Below are 20,351 nucleotides of genomic sequence, written 5' to 3' on the forward strand. Positions count from 1 at the left end.
CTGAGTTTCTTGGAGGAGAATTGCATGCCTGCTGTTCTGCCACCTTCTGCTATATATTTCATATTATAGCAGTCTTGGATGACGGCCCAGCACATATTGTTTGTTTTAAGAACATCTTCTCCACAGATATGACAAAACGTAAAGAAGATAACAATGTGAGATTTCAAAAGCAGCTACAGCACACTACCTAATGTTTCAGAATCTGAAAAGCCACCCCAGATCTGAGAGGGACAGAGTGTGGATCATGCTCTCAGAAGTGGTGTGGAAACTGCAGAACCCAAACCACCGAAAAAGAAAATCAACCTTCTGTTTGTGGCATTTGATTCAAGTCATGAAAATTAACAAGTGTCGGTCTTCACTGATTTGGATCATTATTGAGAAGAACTCATCATCAGCATGGATGCATATTTCCTGGAATGATGACTGAAGCATGAAGTATGAATCTTTAGCACATCTGGCACATAAATATCTTGCAGTGCTGGCTAAAACAGTGCCATATGAATGTACATTCTCACTTTCTGCTGACATTTTAAACAAGAAGTGGGCAGCATCATCTCCTGCAAGTATAAACAAACTTGTTTGTCTGAGCAACTGGCTGAACAAGAAGTAGGACTGAGTGCTCTTGTAGGTTGTAAAGTATAACATTGTACAAAAAACAAACGAATTCAAAAATGAAACCTAATTCTACATTTGTAAGTTAAATTTTCATAATAAATTGTACTATTAAACTTGTATAAAGTGATTTCAAGAATACTATTTCTTTTGTTTGTATAATAAAAATAAATAAAAAGTGACCTTTGTACACTTTGTATGCTGTGTTGTAATGAAAACCAGTATACATTAGAAAATGTGAAAAATCTCCAGAATGTCTATATAAATGGTACTCTATTAGGTTACATCTACATTAGAGAGTTTTGTAGACAAAACTGGAGTTTTGTCAACAATATTTGCAGATAATCTACACACAAAATGCATTTTGTCAACAGAAACTGTCAAAAAAAAGCCACATAGACGAACTGGGGGCCCTTTTGTTGACAGAGCGGATCAAAAGATCGATCCGCTTTTACGTGTAGACACGATTTATCGACAGAAGTTTTGTTGGAACATCTCTTCTGACAGTAACTTCTGTAGACGGCTTCTAATGTAGACACAGCCTTACTGTTTAAGAGTGTGACTGTGACTGACAGCCTTACTTAATACTAAAACTCTCATGGCTAAATCCTAGAACAGCTGCTTCAGTGAGGAGGGTATTTACCCTCCTCTAGATTCTAGGACGCCCTGATCCACAGTAACATGAACGTTAACTTGCATAACATTAAGAGGCCATTGGTACTCTGCCTGTGCATTGGAGCATAAATTCTTAGCTTTCAGTTTCTCTTCTCTCTCTCTCTCTCTCAATACCAGTGAATCTGAAACAACATCTACTGCATGGAGCAAACTTTTGCTGGCTTCAAGAGGACGTTGATCATATGCAGCAGTTGCAGAATGAGGTCCACAGATTTTTAAATGACAACCAAGCCCAGTTATGTTAAACACTGCACTTCATGAGCTTGTTTTTGTTGTGCACGTGTCCTTGACTTTTAAAAGAAGTGCTCAGCCCACTATCATGTGTCATCACTTCAAGATAACTGCACCAGTGTTCCCCCTCCATCTTCTCTCTAAGTCACCTGCTTAAAGGCTTCCAGCTCTAAGACATCATCTGCACCTCACTCCTTTCCAACAAGGGTTTTTAAGGCTGAACAGCTCTCTCATCTGCATTGAGATGCCTCCAGCAAGAAAGCCTGTGCTTTGCTTTCTCTCCAGGGACTATGAGGCTATGTCTACGCAGCAGCCCTATTTCAAAATAAGATCTTCCAGAATAGCTATTTTGCAATAGGACTGCTATACACAAAAATGTATTTTGAAATAGATATTTAGAAATACATTGTCTGAACACATACAGATTATTTTGAAATAGCACCTGTTTTGAAATAGGTGCTGTTAAGACAGGGAATAGCGCTTTTCTCGAAATAACTCACATTCACTTGATTATCCACCATGACTCCCAAATCTCTTTAAGTCACTGCTTTCCAGGATAGAGTTCCTCCATCCTGCAAGTAGGGCCTAGATTCTTTGTTCCCCAATGTATATGTTTTCATTTAGCCATTACGTTTCATTACACCCACTTTGCTTGCTCCAGGGGGGCAAGCAGACTTGCCGGGTGCCTGGGGAAGGTGGGGGCAGCTCCATGTTCCAAGAAGGGATGGGGCTGGGGCAGCCCAGAACACATCATGCCATCCCCACCCCAGGCAGCCCTTAGGGCACCTGGAACGCACTGTGCAGTGCTCTGGCCATGTTTTAAAGGTCCCAAAACTCTGGCTGCTGCCGCTCTTGCAGAAGCACATCATCATCCAGGAGTCCCAGGCTTTTTTGAATAACTGGGACCCAGGACAACTATCCCCTTTGCCCCTTGATATCGGCAGGCCTGCTTGCACCCGCTTTACCAGGCAACCCATCTCTGACACAGTGACCTGCCCCATTCACTATTTAGCAGCCTCTCCCCCCAGTTGATGTGTTATTTGCAAACTTTACTGGTGATGAGCTTAGCTTTTCTACCAGGTCACTGACAAAGCTGTTAAATAGCAAAGAACCAAGAACTGATCCACGAGGGACTCCTCTGGAAATAGACTGCTTGTTGGTGATTCCCTGTTTACAGTTACATCATGAGGCAGTTTGTTTTCCATTCAATATGTGCCATCTTCGCTTTATGTGGTTTTAGGTGTTTTTTTAAATCAAAATGTTGTGCAGTACTAGGCCAAATGCCTTGGGGAATTCTAAGTATATTACCTCAAGACTATTATTTTTATCAAGCAAACTTGTTTAATATAACACACACATACCAAATTATGGGATGTGTTTTCCATATGCCTATCTGGATTCTCATTAATTACATTATCTTTCTTTAATCTTTATTAATCAAGTCCCATATCAGCTATTTCATTATCTTGCCCAGGACTGATCTCAGGCCAATGGGGCTATAATTATCCAGGTCATCCCATTTGTTTTTTTTTTAAATTGTTTTCTTCCAGAACTTCCCCAGTTATAGGAATATGAAGAGATACCATTCCCCCACACCCGAATACAGAACAGAAATATTTAGTGACTAATTCTGCTTTTTTTGCATTATTATTGATAATTCTGACCTCTCCACCTAGTAATGGATCAATATCATTGTCAGCATTCCTTTTACTTCTAATATATCTTTTTAAAACCACCCTCTTTATTGTCATGACCTCTGTGGGAAATAGTTTTCTCCTGGTGTCCCTGATTTCCCATCTCACAGTTCCTATCTATGGATTTATATTCATTTTTGTGCCAAATTCCCCTTTCTTCTCATAGATATATTTTTCATCACTGCCTTCACTTCCCCTATCAACCCATTCAGTTTTTTAACACAAATACTCTTGATCCTCAGTTGTTACACTGCAGCTTTCTGGACATCTAGGCTGCGTCTACACGTGCACGCTACTTCGAAGTAGCGGCAGTAACTTCGAAATAGCGCCCGTCACGTCTACACGTGTTGGGCGCTATTTCGAAGTTGAAATCGACGTTAGGCGGCGAGACGTCGAAGTCGCTAACCCCATGAGCGGATGGGAATAGCGCCCTACTTCGACGTTCAACGTCGAAGTAGGGACAGTGTAGACGATCCGCGTCCCGCAACATCGAAATAGCGGGGTCCTCCATGGCGGCCATCAGCTGGGGGGTTGAGAGATACTCTCTCTCCAGCCCTTGCGGGGCTCTGTGGTCACCGTGGGCAGCAGCCCTTAGCCCAGGGCTTCTGGCTGCTGCTGCTGCAGCTGGGGGTCCGTGCTGCATATACAGGGTCTGCAACTAGTTGTTGGCTCTGTGTATCTTGCACTGTTTAATGAAAGTGTGTCTGAGAGGGGCCCTTTAAGGGAGCGACTTGCTGTTGAGTCCGCCCCGTGACCCTGTCTGCAGCTGTGCCTGGCTCCCTTATTTCGATGTGTGCTACTTTGGCGTGTAGACGTTCCCTCGCTGTGCCTATTTCGATGTTGGGCTGAGCAACGTCGAAGTTGAACATCGACGTTGCCAGCCCTGGAGGACGTGTAGACGTTATTCATCGAAATAGCCTATTTCGATGTCGCAACATCGAAATAAGCTATTTCGAAGTTGGGTGCACGTGTAGACGTAGCCCTAGTAAGGTAGCCTTAAATGATGCCCAATTATCATTTATATTTTTTCTGACGAACTTCTCCCCCTATCTCCAGTGATTTGGCTCATTATTATTTTCAGCATTTGTGGGTGTGAAATCACCATTACATTATCTGAATGTAGCATAGCACCCAGACAAGCCTGTTCATGTGGAAAAACATTGGCGAGAGAGCTCTGTGTGTGTTTTCAGATAATCGGGGGAAAGGACTGGAGTCCTTCAGATTCCCCACAACATGCACCCTTTAAACTCACCATGGAGAGACAGTTCAGCTCAAATGATCTGGAAGCAGAGTCTGAGATGAGAGGCCTGATTCTGCCCCCACACAAAGGACTGCTGTCACAGGTGAGCTGAGGTAGGGTAGGGCAGAGGTGGCAGAGAGACCCCTTTCTGCTCTCCAATTGTGAAGCAACTAGAGGTCAGTTCAGCACCTGGCAGAATTTAGACCAACAGCATCCAGGTCATTTCCAATATACCACTTATGTGGAGGGGGCAGGACTTGGGGCGGGGGGGGTGATGCTCAGCCAGGTCGGCTGGCTTTACACCATTGGAGGGTTCCCTTACATTAGAGCAGCAGTTCCCAACCTGGTATGCACAAGGGTACTTGCAGGGGGTGCATGAAAAACCAAAGAAACAAAAATGAACATAGAAAATAAGTTTTAAATAAATTGGAAAGTTACAATCCATTAGTTTCAAAGTAAATATCTTCAAATAATATTGTTAATTGGTGTCTAAAAATCTATGTGGTGATCAGGCCCTTATGCAATTATCCTTTTAGCCATACCTGTGGCAGCACCAGTGCCTTTTTTGTTTAAAAAAAAAAAAAAGAGGTGCCAGTACTCAGCCGACTCCCTGCTCCTTCCCTTCAGCCAATTCTGTGGCTGGGGCTGCCAAGGTACCAGTAGTCAGTACTGGCACAAAAAAAGCACTGGGCAGCATTATGTTAGCCTGTAAGCCAGGGCATGTAGCAGTGAAATCACAGATAGTGTTACTCCAGCAGCACTTCCTAGCAATGCTGGAATCTGCTCCGGGAAGACTGGCCTTCAGGGATCTCTTGCAGTCTGGCGGTAAATTGATACTAACTATGACAATTTTCCCCCTTTGATTTTTCCATCAATATACCTTCCATCTTGGTAGCCTAGACAGCTGTTGAGATTTTGTGTTTTTCATTATGCTCTGCTTATTTTTTTCCTACTATCAAAACTTTAGATCACTTATCTCCTAGCACAGGGAGAAAACACCTCTTCTCACGCTGGTGTAAATCTGCACCAGGCTTTCCTGCTTCTATAAAGCTCTCTCAACCATGCTGCCCTTTACCTGAGCATTCCATCCTCTAGATTGCTAATCTCCTGGCCTAAATATGTGCTTTTCCTCCAATCCTTTATACAAAGCACAGGTCAGTAAAGAACCTGGCCCTTTACAGTCTCTGAAAGCAGAAGAGAAAACATAGCTGGGATATCTGTGTGGCAAATGTTGGGAGCTCATTTCACTGATTTTGCTTTGACCACTTATTACACAACTGCTCCAAATCCAAACACATATCTTGTTTTTCTGCAGTCACTTTTCTTGGACATCTTTTTTATTGGATATTGCTTATCTGCTCTTTGCTTTCTATACTGAAAATGAGTAATAGCTGACTCCTTGTTGTTGGAGAGGACCCAGGATAGAATTTCATGATCTTTCAGAGACAAGCACTGAAAATAGCTTGTCTCTGATAGATCAACCTGATGCCCAGCTGCAGAGATTTTGGCTTGGTAATATGTACCAGCTGTACTGGGTATCTAACAGGAGGATTTTCAAGAGTAGTCACAGACATGGGCTTTTCCATTTCATTGACTCACTCCTACAGTCAGTTCAGCTAACTGGTAATAACAGTACATCTGAAACTGAGCAAGAGAGTAATAAAAAATAATCCACGGCAAACTCCAAATTTCCTGTGTTGACTTTTTGGGTTGTCGTCAGTGATTCTACACAAATGCAGTGTTTCCTTCAAAATGCACACATTAGGGGGGGAAAAAAATCAGACTTAACTGCAGTTCCTTGGATGCACTGCTGAGCTGGGTGGCCTGGATTTTGTCACATGACACTTCTTCCATTGGGTCGATTAGCTGAGTTTAACCCAAAAGATTGAGCAAAAACCATCTGGGTTTGTCTCCTCATGCCTGACTAAGGGCATGTCTTCTTTACATGGTAGATCAATGCTGCAGCAATCAATCCACTAGTGATCTATCTATTGTGTCTGCTCAGACGTGATAAATCAACCTCCAAGCATTCTCCCATCGACTCTGATACTCCACTAGGAAAAGAAGAGTAGTCAGAGCCATCAGGAAAGCAGCTCCTGCTGATGTTACCACTTGGAAGACACTAAGGTAAGTATGTTGACTTCAGCTATGCTATTTGCACAGCTGAAATTGTGTAGGTTCGATCTCTGGGGGAAAGAAGGTGTAGTGTAGACTAAGACTGAGAGAGAAACATCAGATATGTTTCTTAAATGTGATTGAAGGTAGCTGGTCTGCTGTGCTCTTCAAAAATGAAAGTCCCCAGATCGGGGGATAGTCCCCAGCCAAAGCCACAGATCTTCCCTGGTCAAGAAAGGGCCCATCCCAGGGGACAAAATGAGGGGACACGTGCTGAGACTTACCCAAACCTCAAGACACTTCCATTTCCCTGTTTCATACCATCAGGTGAACGTTAATGCAAACTGAATTCCCAACTAGTGCAGATTCTCTTCTTTCTAAACTAACGAGAAATCTTGTGGCACCTTATAGACTAACAGATTTTTTGGAACATAAGCTTTCATGGGCAAAGACCCACTTCATCAGATACATGCATCTGATGAAATGGGTCTTTGCCCATGAAAGCTAATGTTCCCAAAAATCTGTTAGTCTATAAGGTGCCACAGGCCTTCTCATTTTTGCAGACAAAGACTAACTCGGCTACACCTCTGATACTTATTTCTAAACTGTATCTGTTTTTTCCAGCGGTGGAGCTAGTTGACAGCATGCTTCTGCTTTGGCTGTGACGAGGCATACATATTTATTTAATATTTTCACATGCACATGGAGAACAGTTTACTGTTGACCATAGTGAGTGTAGTGAATTTCCTATCATAATGCCGGGTTATGGAAGTTTATTAGTAGTTTTTCTGTGAATTCTTAGAAAGGCCAGAATCACTTAACATGGCCAAAGGAGAGCGTTGTTTCATTTTGCCAATCACAAATGAGCCAAGGAAACTTCTCTCTGTTCCAACAACATATGAACTGAAGGCTAAAATAATTTGCCATGTCCCATCTCTAGTTTGTATTCACCTGAACATTTGTAATCGACATTTTTCCTTTTGATTCCCATTACTTTAATAAGATCTCTTGCTGACACTCACTTTAATCGCTCAGATATCTTTGGCCCCCTGCAGTGGAGACTGCCAGCTTTTAAGCTTCCATTTGCTAACACTCAGGCTTGTGCTGTCCATATGTGGTGCATAGCCTGCCTGGCTCATGGGCAGAGTCAGATTTTTTTAGTACCTCTAAAACAGCCAGTGGGGGTTCTGGCTGGGGACGAAGGAGGACTGTTGAACTAAGGATATTACCTACCTCGGAGTGTTATTCCCGAGTAAGCAGGGTATGAATTTAAAGTGGAATAGCTATTCCAGAATCACACTGCAAGTGGAAACTGATTTAAGAATAACAATTGTGGTCAATTTTCCTGTGCAGACAAGCCCTAACTACCTCTGCTACTGCTCTTGCCCCAGAGTTGCACACAACTTCCACTGTTTGTACAGGCATGTTTTTCTCTCTTTAAATTGGACCCCTCCTGTATTGCTGACCTTGTACTCTTTGCTGTCGGTGTTGGTGAGGTTCACTCCCATTGCTCTGGGCTATAAGTATGGCCCAGGGCCATACTCCTTCCCCCATGTCTTCCTCCAAGGTGAAGTGTCCCAGCTCCCTTTTCACTGTGCTTCCTCCACCACACCTTTAACATGCTCTCTCCCCTTTCTTTTCACCCCTTAGTTGGCACCCCGTGGAATCAAATCCCAAGAAAACAAACTTTTTAGTCCCGTTGCTTGTGGCACATCCTCCCTGTAAGAGGCTGTAAGTTATTCAGTCACTGGAATATTACAAGCTATTGGCCATGTTCTCAATATATGGAGCTCAGAGGCATTTGGCTTTATGAAAGTATTAGTCACTGCCACACTGTTGCTTTCTTCCAAACAGCAGCTGAATGGCACAGATGGCAATTACTAGGATGCACCTCACACTGCATCGAACGTTGAGCTCCCATATGTGTGTGCATCCCTCCCATCGCTTCTGTGTGATTTACTCACATGTATCCAACAGCAAAATGTGGTTATTTCCAACGGTCACCATTAAAATCCAGAACTGCCAACCTACACCATGCAGTTAGCACTCTGATCAATGTGTTGTGTGGTTTTGCTCATTAACAAGAGAGAGGAAAACCCAAGCAATGAGGCATACATTTTTAAGCATAATTTCTAACTGGAAACAATGGGGAATTCTGATTTATAAGCAAGGGCAGATGTTGACAATAAGAGGACTTTCTAAGGGTGGTGAAGCACTGGAATGCATCTCCAGTGGTAGAATCTCCATCCCTGGAGGTTTTTAAGTCCCAGCTTGAGAAAGTCCTGGCTGGGATGATTCAGTTAAGGATGATCCTGCTTTGGGCAGGGGGGGCTGGACTTGATGACCTCCTGAGGTCTCTTCCAGCCCTAGGATTCTATGATTCTATGAATAATATCAACTATTCCAATGATCCCAAGAAGACAATAGTGACTTTGGACAGATTTGCTTTCACTTTGTCCCTGAACTTTGCAATTTTTCACACTTAAGGCTTGAATGCCCATGGCAACCGGTGGACTAGCAGGAAATTCCCAAAAATTAAATTTGCCCAAGTCTGTACCTGCATTCCATACAGAAATGAACAAAACGGGGAAGGCTATCAGCTGATTTAGAATCTTTAATGTTCACCCATTGTATAATAAATTGGACAGCTTACCTAGCCATCCTTCAATACTGTCTGGATGCTCACAGTAAACTGCACATAGGACGATGAATAAGATGTGACTGTCTAATTCATTATACAACAAATACACCTTCAAAGTGACACATAAAGCCGGCATGTCATTTGTCATCTTCAATGTTCATTTGCCACATAATGCATTAGAGAATTCGCACATCTCATCCAAGGCAGACAGAGATACTTATTAGCATTAAACTGTAGAAGGCTATAGCTTTAATTATGTTTTAGGGAAAAGAGAATACAAATGCACAGGCTGTCCTGTAAGTACTTAAACTAAAGTGTGTTTGGTTTGCATCGTTAAACCAGCCCTGCGGTAGTAGGATAGATCAGCCCTCAGAAGGACACCCACTCATCCCTGTAGTAACATGACAGACTCCTAGCAATGTTCAGAATTGTCCATACACAGTCAAATGCTTTCCAGTTCTAAGTGGAAGGAACAGCCTTCCAGAACATGAATTGCCATTTGCAGTAGCCAGACTTTTAGCTCAAACACAGAGGTTTTGATACAACTGCTAAAGTCTAGCTGATTTTTTGTTATAGCCAAATAACTAATGCACATGTGGTAGATGTCTCTGCCTCAGTGAAATATAACAGAAACTCGAATATCTGAATCTTGATTAACTAGCACTCTAGTATCCAATGGTAGGGTACATCCTTCACCAGTTGCTTTCAGCACATTAAGTTTACTGTTTAAAAAGTTTACTATGCAGAGTTCATAAGCCCTCCCAGACCTTTGTTTTCTGAAGAATTTATAATGATCTCACAAACCCATTTTCAGACCTTATAATAACTGTTCATTTGAACCTCTGTTTGTCCAGTTCACACATATATTTCCTGTTCCATTCAACTAAGGAAAGAAATGCAGTATTTGGTAAACAAAGGCTGTGTTCACACTAGAGGGTTTTGCTGACAATGCTGGCATTTTATCAATAAAACCCCCAGAATGTCCACACTAAAAATGCATTCTTTCGACATACTGTTGATGGAACTCTGCACATTTGTCAACAGCCTTCTGCCTCCCCCCTCGAGGCAGAACGCCTTTCTCAACAGAATGTGTCGACACAAAAAGCCATGTGGACGTTCTAGGGGGCTCTCTGTCAACAGACAGGGCTTCCGGGTCACTGAGCAGCCCTGTCTGCTGTGTTTCCGGTTGGCTGTTCTGTTGAGAGAGCAGCTGGGCAGTCTGGCCACTCTCTGTCGACAGAGCGGATCAACAGAGCACTCCCCTTTTTATGTGGCCATGAGCTCTCGACAGAAGTTTTGTCAGATGACATCTTCCAACAGTAACTTCTGTTACTGTATCTGTTACAGATAGTTGCAGTGTACCCACAGCCAGAATGCAAAAAGATTCTTCTCCATAGAATGTCTTAGATAAGAACGTCTAAGGTACTGGTAATTTCTGGAGCAATAATATTTATATTTAGCAACTGCTAGCGTATATATTTAATTTTAAAAGCTGATCATGCTTCAACCTAGTGTTAACACTCCAGCACATGTAGCTGTTCAAAATTACAAATTAGTTCTTAATCCTTTAGAAGAGCTCATTTAGTGTATAGTTACCATTGTAGTTAGCTTCAGAAGTCTTTCTGAATCCCTCCAAATCTAAAATTGATTAAACAGCCACCTGACTATCGTTTAAATACACCAGTAAAATATAAGTTCTAGTTGCACTGTAGAATGAAAAATATTTTACAAGTTGCATTAAATTGCTTTCCGCAGGTAACTATTACAAAACACAGCTATTGCTGTAAGCAAAGTCTAAAGAGAACAGTGAAATAACAGTAAGCAGGAACTGCAATACACATTAATACACATTAGTGCTAAGCGGCAGCAAAAGGACAGTTCAGTGAAATGAGACGGAGAATTATGTCAATGGCACAAGTAAAAATGAGATTAGTCTCTGACCCACAGAATTACCATTTGCCTTCTTGGGCCTGCGATCTTTAGTTCAGGCCATTTAAATTGGTGTAACACAGCTGCACGGATTCAGAGGTGAGTTCAAGATGGTGTAACTTGCACCACCTTTTGAGCCCCTCAACCTGTGTGATCTCTTAGACATGCTGAGTGAAACCTTTGCCCCACTGAAGGTGCCAGGGAAGAGGAGCCCTGCAAAATATGGGACAATTTGCTTATTTTCTTAAAAAAGTCAGGACACCTGTGAGGCAGCTTAACTAAGGGACTGTCCTGGGAAAAAGGGGCACACAGTCATCCTATGTAGAACAGACTTTGAGGATAGGACAGAGAACAGCTAAGAGGACTTAAGATCAAGCTAGTTTTCGAGCGGTCTCAAAACCTTGTTTTCATGACATCATTAATTCACACAGGAAACAGACAATGCCATGAAGTCTTTGGGGCTTGATTCTCAAGGTGTTAAGCACCCACAGCTTCAACTGTTTAGAATGCCAGGGGAGGGCCCTCAGCACCCTTCCAGCATGAACAGTATCTTGGAGGAGTGCCCTGCATCTTGCAGGATGGCACGCACACAGCTTGGAACACAAACTGCAAATACCCTCATCACAGACCACCAGCTTGTTGCGTTGGGTGGCAGATCGGCATTACCCAAAACCAGACAAGACACATATTATTTTCTTCTGAGGAAACTTTTCACTGACCATCCTTCTCATATCAAATCAGGAAACCCATTCATAAATTCAGCACACTGTGTTTTAATCATCTCACCTGCAGAAGCCTTCATTCTCGTATGTCAGAATGTCCTCAAATCTTGGTTTATTCCTGATATGTTTGTTATTGTTGTTATTTCTGCCTTTAAAACCAAAATAAGCAGCTTGCATGTTTTCCAGTTCTTCACTTCTGAGCTGGTACCACAGCTGCATATCCCTGTAAACACAGCTTGGTTAAAATCTACAGCCAGGCCAGACATTTGAGGGGTAGCTAGTGCCTTTAATTCAGGAACACGTGCTTAAAATCATCCCTCCTGAGAGGCAAGTTCTTAAGTATATGCTTGAATTTAAGCCTGCACTTAATGTCCGACTTAAGCATGGGTCTTTCTGAAGAGGGATTTTTTTTTGAATTGGGGCTCCAGACTGGATAAAGCTTATGCATGAAAATTTAACCCAAAGTTTTGTACTTGCTGTAAAACAAAAAAAACAAAACACCTGATTCTTGGCATTTCCTTATGGAACGCTTAAGATGGTTCAAAGGAACCTGTAAAAAGGTTATTTTTGTTTCACTCTACAGATTTTTAGAATTATTTTCAGAGTCCTGTTGGTTTAGTCCTTATTAAATTCCAGAGGACTTTCCCAGAAGCAATGGAGAGAGTTGCTTCTGCCTACTCAGAGTGGGTGTGACAGCCATTCACATTTTCCCTACTTGGTCCACTAGCTCCGTGTTTTTTAAACTTTTGGAGCTCATGGAACACCAAACAGTAATATTTTTATGCAGAATACCTCTGAAAATTTTCTGCAAAAAATTTGTGGTCAGACCAGAAAAAAAAAGGCCCCAAAAATAACAAAAACAAAACAAAAACAAAAACCCCAAACAGCAACATATACAGCAAAACCAAAATGAAGTAATTTAATCAGGTATCATAGCAAAGAAAAAGTAACATTGTATATGGTTTTAATAGCAGAAAATATAGACCATCAGTGTATTTTTCCAAATGCTCATGGCACACCAGTGTTCTGGGGTACATAGTTTAAGAAACATGGCACTAGATAGTTCCATAAAGTTTAATGTCCAGTAAGGCACATAGGGTTCATTGACATCAGTGATGGTTCAGCCTTTCTATGTACAGTCAGCACTGGACTTAAGAGTATAAAAACAGCCTCTCTCTCTCTGTCTGCTAGCTTGACACAGACTCATTTCACACATTGGTTCACACATTTCAGACAGTTTCCGAATGAAGCCAAATGTTTTTCTGACGTTTCTGTTCGCTACCCAAGATGGAAAAGTCAATTGTTTGCCCAGCTTGAGCCACGAAACCAAGTCTATACACTCTTATGTGCAACACCTGTGTGACTGTTTTAGGTCAACTTTACAATGGCAGGCACTTTGGTGGCTGATCCATTGTGAGGTTAATCCTCCCAGCAGATTGTCACAAGAAATAAAGTTAGAGCAAAGGGAAACAAACAAATAGATAAAGCCTGAGGGAATAATACACTCCCATCCCATCAGAAACCAAGGAGAAGTAGTATGACCCAGTGGCTAGGACCTGAGTTTAACTCATTCTTCCATCACAACTTACTATGTGATCCTGGGCGTGTCTCTGTACCTCAGTTCCCCATCTACAGGCTGAACCTCTGTAAACTGGCACCCTCGGGACCTGACTGGCACTGAATGAGAGAATTTGCTGGACCACAGAAGGTCATTATTGCCTAGCATGTTACCAACACTTCCACTGCTTACTGGGATTTTAGAAGACATTTAGGGGTAATTTAGAGATAAATAACAGCACAGAACAAGGAGAGCCAGGACTGGTGGCTGTAAACAAACTTTATAGGACCACGGGAAACTTGGTCAGACATAATAAGTGATCATCTGGCTAACTAAAGTCATTCCAGATAATGGATGTTGCCAGACAAGAGCACACTGGTTGAGAGAGGTTCAGCCTGTATAGAATAAGGGTATTGCTTTGCAGGGATGTTGTTCGATGAATATGTTTGAAAGCTGACAAGGCTCTCAAATACTAAGGATATGCGGGGCCCCATGAGGAAGATATGTGGCTCTTCCTTCTCTGATCCATCAGTTTCAAAAGGCTTTCATGATGGAATGACACATACCTTTCGGTTCTCCTCCTTTCATTTTTCTTAACACACTTGATGAGACAACAGGTCAAAAAAGCCATAGACATCAACAGGATGATGGCACAGCTCACGATGGAAGCAATCACAGCTACTTTAAATCCAAAGACCTCATATTTCGACATGGCTGCCGCAAAACAAACACAGAAACGTGTTTCCACAATGAACACCTTGTTAAATTGAGCCTGACATCTCTCTGCTTCACACTCTTGCTAAGAATAATGCAACGAAAACCTTCACGGGGGTATGCCTTGAGACACTCAGAGACACTTGGCTTCATTTCAAGCTAACGATGTCTCAAAGGTGGACAATTAAGAAGTCTCCTATTTAAAAGTTACTAGTGAATTGCTCTCAAGTAACTGCCAGCTCAAATAGAGGGGTAGCCATGTTAGGCTGTATCTTCGCAAAACAAACCAAGCAGTCCTGTAGCACATTAAAGACTAACAATTGTATTTATTAGCTTTTGTGAGTAAGAATCTGATGAAGTGGGTCTTACACACTAAAGCTCTTCACCTAATAAATAAAACTGTTAGTCTTTAAGGTGCTACAGAACTGCTTGTGTTGTTTTGCCAGTGCAATTAGTCAAACATGATGTTGCCAGCATTGCAATAACAAAAAAGCACAACTTTGTTAGTATTTCAAATGCAAATAAAGTACCATAGGTTTTTCTGAAATTAAATATTAACAAGATCTAAAGTTGCAAAAACAAATCCCAGAGAGGAAAGAAAATATTTCAATTAGCCCGTGTATAGGGGAACAATAGCTCTGTACAATGATCTCTTCAGACTGAAAATGGGAGAGATCATAGAAACAGCAGGAAACATGCAGGTCTGGACATTGGGGATCTCTGTGGATGTTACAGGGGTAAGAAAGAAATTATCCAAAAGAATGAAGAAGCACAGATAGGTATAATCCCTTATGCCAGTCCAGATGAAGCATGCCTATTGTCTTTTTAAAGCTCGTCCTACTACTTACACTATCCTGAATGCAAGAATTAGAAATATTTCTACAACCGTTCCATAGGCAGCTTTAAAGACTGTGCAAGTAGGAAGTTAACTGTTCAAATTTACTGACTGGTATTAAGCCTCTTAAATCAGACATAAATTTGGCTCGATTGGAGCAGGAATTCCAGGCGTATGGCAAAGTTATTCATCTACCTATTACGTTAATATGAGACAAGTTCCCATGCTTCACACTTAAGGTTTATTCTGAATTTCAAACTAAAGCTCATAGGCGCTGAGATCCAGAGTTTTGCTCTGGGCCTATCCCTAATTAAATTATCATTGTGTGAGTAATAAATAAGGAACAGCACAGAGTGAAAGGTAGCTAATATTGTTGCCATTCAAACCCTATTTTTCAATATGATAGCTGCTCCGTTTTCTTACCCACAGGCAACACAGTAACTGTATTTTACAAATATCTCTGTGTTCTTTGCTGTATGATCCCTCCTGAAAACAATGGAATTAAATAAAGCAATAGACAGGCACATTCTCATTGATCACATTGGTACATTTGCCTGACAAAGAACAGCACATTTTGCAGCCATACAGTCACATTCTTCCTTGGTGTAACTCTACTGAAATCACTGATATTAGACTAGGCAAAAAAAAAATCTGGCTAAAAGTCTTTCCTATGTAGTAATTCATGGTGTCTGCGCCTAGCGTGCCCTTATAGCTAGTGGGAACAGTTATGAATGAAATTCAACATGCCCTCTTCTTTCCATAGAACTCTAGGGTAGATCCCAACGTCACGCCAAAGCAATGCTAGATAGGTTACCCCGGGCAAGCCGCTTGGGGATAGCCAGAGGGGGTGTCGAGCAGTTCCAGAAAAAGAACCCTTACGCTTGCATGAGGGAACTCCAGCAGTCCACTGCGTGCTGTCTCCTTTCCATATGCAGCTTACAGCTCCCTGGCCCACAAGTAGGTGCTCAGCAGAGCACTGGAATGTTATCAGTGTTCCAACTGCGGTGCCATCACCATGAATTATCTGCAGTGTGCCGAGCTGAGGGGGAAAGATTTGGCTACACTGCCCTGCAAATTTAAAAGAACAGAACAAAACAAAACAATGTAAAGTTATGTCCAAATCCCAGGTCCCGTGAAGTTAAAGGGGAGTTTTAATTTTATCTTTAAGAGGATACCCTGGAACTGGAAGGGACCTCAAAAGGTCATCAAGTCCAGGCCCCTGCACTCACGTCAGGACCAAACACTGTCTAGATCAAGCAATGCCCAGCATGTGTGCCAAGAGTGGCTTGCAAGCCAAATTCATTCAGCACGTGGTAGGTGGGAGCTCAGCCCCGCCCCTCCTCCCACCATGCAGCTCATCGCAGCGGCTCCCGACCAGGGCTGGTGGCGGCTGCCCAACTGGGGTTGGCCAGGATGCCCCTTGTCAGCAGGGGATCCCCACACCTTTGGTCACCCACTGGGGCTCCCCACACTCCTGGCTGCCCACCATGGCTCCTCACTTGGGCTGCCAGCAGCTGGGCATCCGAGGCTGCCTTGGCTCCTTGTCCAGGGCCTGCTGTGGCTCTGCTTCCAGCCAGGGGGCTGCTTCCCAGACCCAGTGAGCCCCAGACCCTAGCAACCTCTGTGGCTGGGGCTCCCAGGTTCAGCAACATCTATGGTCCCACTGAATCACCAATGTTGCCAGACTAGAGAATCCAGAATACGAGACGCAGAACCTGTATTAACATCCTGGACATTTTTAGATAATTAAAAAAACCCAGCAGGACAGGGATTTAAAGACTAGAACAGTAAAGTTCTGCATCTTAATGTATTTATTAATGAAGCTGTTGTAAATAGGACTAATAGTGACTTTAAAAAGTATCACCGGCACTCGGACCATATGTAGAGGTCAAAAAGTCAAACTTGGGCTCTCTGCCTCCTGATCCCTGATCTAGATCATCCCTGATAGATGTTTATCTAACCTGCGCTTAAATATCTCCAATGATGAAGAGTCTACAACTTCCCTAGGCAATTTATTCCAGTGGGTAACCGCCCTGACAGTTAGGAAGTTTTTCCTAATGTGCAACCTAAACCTCCCTTGTTGCAATTTAAGCCCCATTGCTTCTTGTCCTACCCTCAAAGGTTAAGGAGAATAATTTTACTCTCTCCACCTTGTAGCACTCTTTTAGGTTCCTGAAATCTGTCACCATGTTCCCTCTCAGTCTTTTCTTTTCATCATTATGCAAGCCTAGTTCTTTCGATTGGCCCTCATAGGTTACGTTTTCAAGACTTTCAATCATTTTGGTTGCTCTTCTCTGGACCTTCTCCAATTCATTCACATCTTTCTTGAGATGTCACTCCCAGAACTGGACACACTACTCCAGCTGAGGTCTCATCAGTGCAGAATAGGATGGAAGGATTACTTCTTGTGTCTTGCTTACAGCACTCCTGTTAATCCATGCCAGAGTGATGTTGGCTTTTTCTGCAAGTGTCACACTCTTGACTCACATTTAGCTTGTGGTTCATTATGATACCTAGATCGCTTTCTGCAGTACTCCTGCCTAGACAGTCATTTCCCATTTTGTATGTGTGAAACTGTTTGTTCTCCTTTAAGTGAGTACTTTACATTTCTTCTTATTGAACTTCATTGTATTTATCTCAAACCACTTCTCCAGTTTCTCCAGACCATTTTGAATAACCATATTCTCAGAAGCACTTGAACCCCATCCCCGGTCGCTATCATCCTCAAACTTTATGTGTACTCATTATGCTGTTATCTAAATTATTGATAATGATATGAAACAGAACTAGTCCCAAAACTGATCCCTGAGGAACCACACTTGTTATGTCCTTCCAGCATGACTGTGAACCATCAATAACTACTCTCGGAGGACGGTTATCCAACCATTTATACAACTACCTTACAGTAGTCCCATCTATACTGTATTTCCCAAGTTTATTGACAAGAAGGTCATGCAAGATTGTATCAAATGCTCTTGTAAAGTCTAGGTATACCACATCTTACACTTCCCCCTGATCCACATGGCTTGTTATCCTGTCAGAGACCCATCAGGTTGGTTATATGGAAGCCATCTTGTATAGAAGCCATTTCACATCCCTTACTTCTGCACGCACACAAGAGCCTGTCCTTTCCTTGACCTGTTTGGGAATGGCTGGGAGGATGAGCTCTATGGAATGTGTTAATTAACTGTCTGGAGTTGGGGATCCAGCTCCCTTGTACCTGTTTTTCCTTGCTGGTAACGGTTTCTCTTTGGAAAGTGATTTACGATTCTCTAACTAATTGCCTCTGACACTGGGCTTGTTTGTGTAAGCGTATAAAATACTAGAGTTAGCTGCATCAAGCAGCCTTGCTGAACCTGGTTTTACTAGTGTCCAGTTTGGCTCATCTGTTGCCTTATTGAATTCAATAAAGCTGAATGTTAGCCACCTAAACTCACAGAAGTCTTCTGCTTCAACATTTAGGTATTTTTGACAAATCCATGCTGACTGTGACTTATCATCTCAATATCTTCCAGATGTTTGCAAATAAATTCCCTAATTATTTGCTCCATTATCTCTCCCAGCACTGAAATTAAGCTGACTGGTCTGTAGTTTCCTAAGTTGTCCTTATTTTTCTTTTTTATAGATGAGCACTATATTATGCTCTTTTCCAGTCTTCCGGAATCTCTCTCATCTTCCATGACTTTCATAGATGACACCTCGTTGCTCAGCTATCTCTGCAGTCAGATCCTTTAATATTCTAGGATGCATTTCATCAGCATTCATATTTTCACTCAGGATAAGAAAACAGTCAAAAAACGGAGAGACTTCTTTAAAGGTGAAATTTACCTATAAGCCAAGCACCACCCAGGCTAAGAATTACTTAAACCCTACATTGATAGCTTAAGTGAGATATAGGTGGTGCATAGACTGTACTGGTGCCATGCACCAAGGTGAATTTCATCCTAAATCTTTTGTGAGGTTCTCTATTTAAGGATGCTACATCCAAAAATCTGTGTTGCACTATATTATGCAGTGCCATTAAATTGCTTGCATTCCAATTTTATTTTATTTGCATGACAAGAAGTATTTTAGGACCTCGGGGTTTAATGCTGGAGTTAAACACTGTCCTTTATTGTAACCTCTTCCTTCTCCCTCACCTTTCTCCTTGAACTAAAATCTATAGTGCATATAGGTCTTCTGGAATAACTGAGTACTAGTTGCTTTGGTAACTGCCGAAACAAATGATCTCTATATACTGATTGTTATTGCCACTGAATGCTTCATTTAGTATTTACTGTTCTACTTATTTTTAGTATCAGTTAATTGCTCAGTCCTTAAGAAAACATATAGCATTCTGATGTAGCTAGAAGACAGCAACATGGAATGATTTTTCTATTCTTATTTGTGTGGACTAACATAAGCCTAATATCATTATATGCATCCTTTCCTTCATATTTAGTGAACACCAGTGTTTCTCTTTTTTTAGCATTTTAACACCTGAGACTCTGAGTGTTCCATTGATCCTCTGTTGCAACGACAGGGTTCTGACCATCACAATAAAAATAATAGAGGAGGATGGGAGTTGTTCTTAAAGTGAGTACAAGAGAGCAGAAGTTTCCCATTACTAATAATTTTCTTCTTCTTCTTTATAGCTATTTTATTTAGGAACTTTTAACAGGCTTAGGTGTTTCTGTAAAATTTGTTTTATTTCTATATTTAAAACACCCCTACCAGTCCCTATTTATATAGCTACATAGCAAAATCTTGGTCTTATTACACCCAATTGGTTTTACTTTGGATTTCAAGGGGGAACCAGGATAGGACCTGACTGGTTTTTTGGCTTAGTTAGTCCAGCATTCAGCAATGGACTAAGATGTAATTAAATAGTAGATGCCAAATCTCAAATTCTATGGAAATGAGACACACATGCATCCTATGCAGAATGTGGCTCTGTGTTTCACTAACACTGAGCTTCTGATACAGAAAAAGAAAAGGCAGATTGTTCCAAGTTAGATATAACTACTTGCCTTCAATTTATAGCCCTTTAAAATAAAGAAAAAAATAACAGAAGCCACAGTGACGACTCTTCTTATCTATTATGCAAATATGTATGAAAATCTTGACACGTGGAACCTACGCAGTTACTTTCTATTTGCAATGGTAGCTCTATCAACCAAGTACCTTGTTCCAATAATTAGTATCAACAAAAGCAAATAATTTCTAGAGCGAATCTCCCTTAATCCTACCCTCCTCAGGCCCAAACACTGGATCACTGATGCATCAAGTAAGCACCCTCTTTTCATTTATTTATTTAAAAGGACTACTGTGATCTTTTTGAAAATGGGGTCATAGTTTTGTCCTGAAAAACAGTTCTCTCATGCCTGCAAAAAAATAAATACCTGC

General features: G+C 41.7%; 1 protein-coding gene across 1 annotated transcript in view; it reads right to left on the bottom strand.

Annotated features, from left to right (window-relative positions):
• The window catches only part of SUSD3 (sushi domain containing 3), a 53,524-nt gene that overhangs the window by 7,672 nt on the left and 25,501 nt on the right, over nt 1–20,351 (bottom strand). Inside the window, exons 2-4 of the mRNA XM_075005642.1 lie at nt 15,846–16,034; nt 13,984–14,131; nt 11,924–12,082 (exon numbers count right to left, since the gene is read on the bottom strand). Coding sequence (XP_074861743.1) covers nt 11,924–12,082; nt 13,984–14,131; nt 15,846–16,034 — 496 coding nt within the window. The remainder of the gene's footprint in view (nt 1–11,923; nt 12,083–13,983; nt 14,132–15,845; nt 16,035–20,351) is intronic.

The sequence above is a fragment of the Carettochelys insculpta genome, chromosome 11 (assembly GCF_033958435.1).
Source record: "Carettochelys insculpta isolate YL-2023 chromosome 11, ASM3395843v1, whole genome shotgun sequence".
Taxonomy (NCBI): domain Eukaryota; kingdom Metazoa; phylum Chordata; order Testudines; family Carettochelyidae; genus Carettochelys; species Carettochelys insculpta.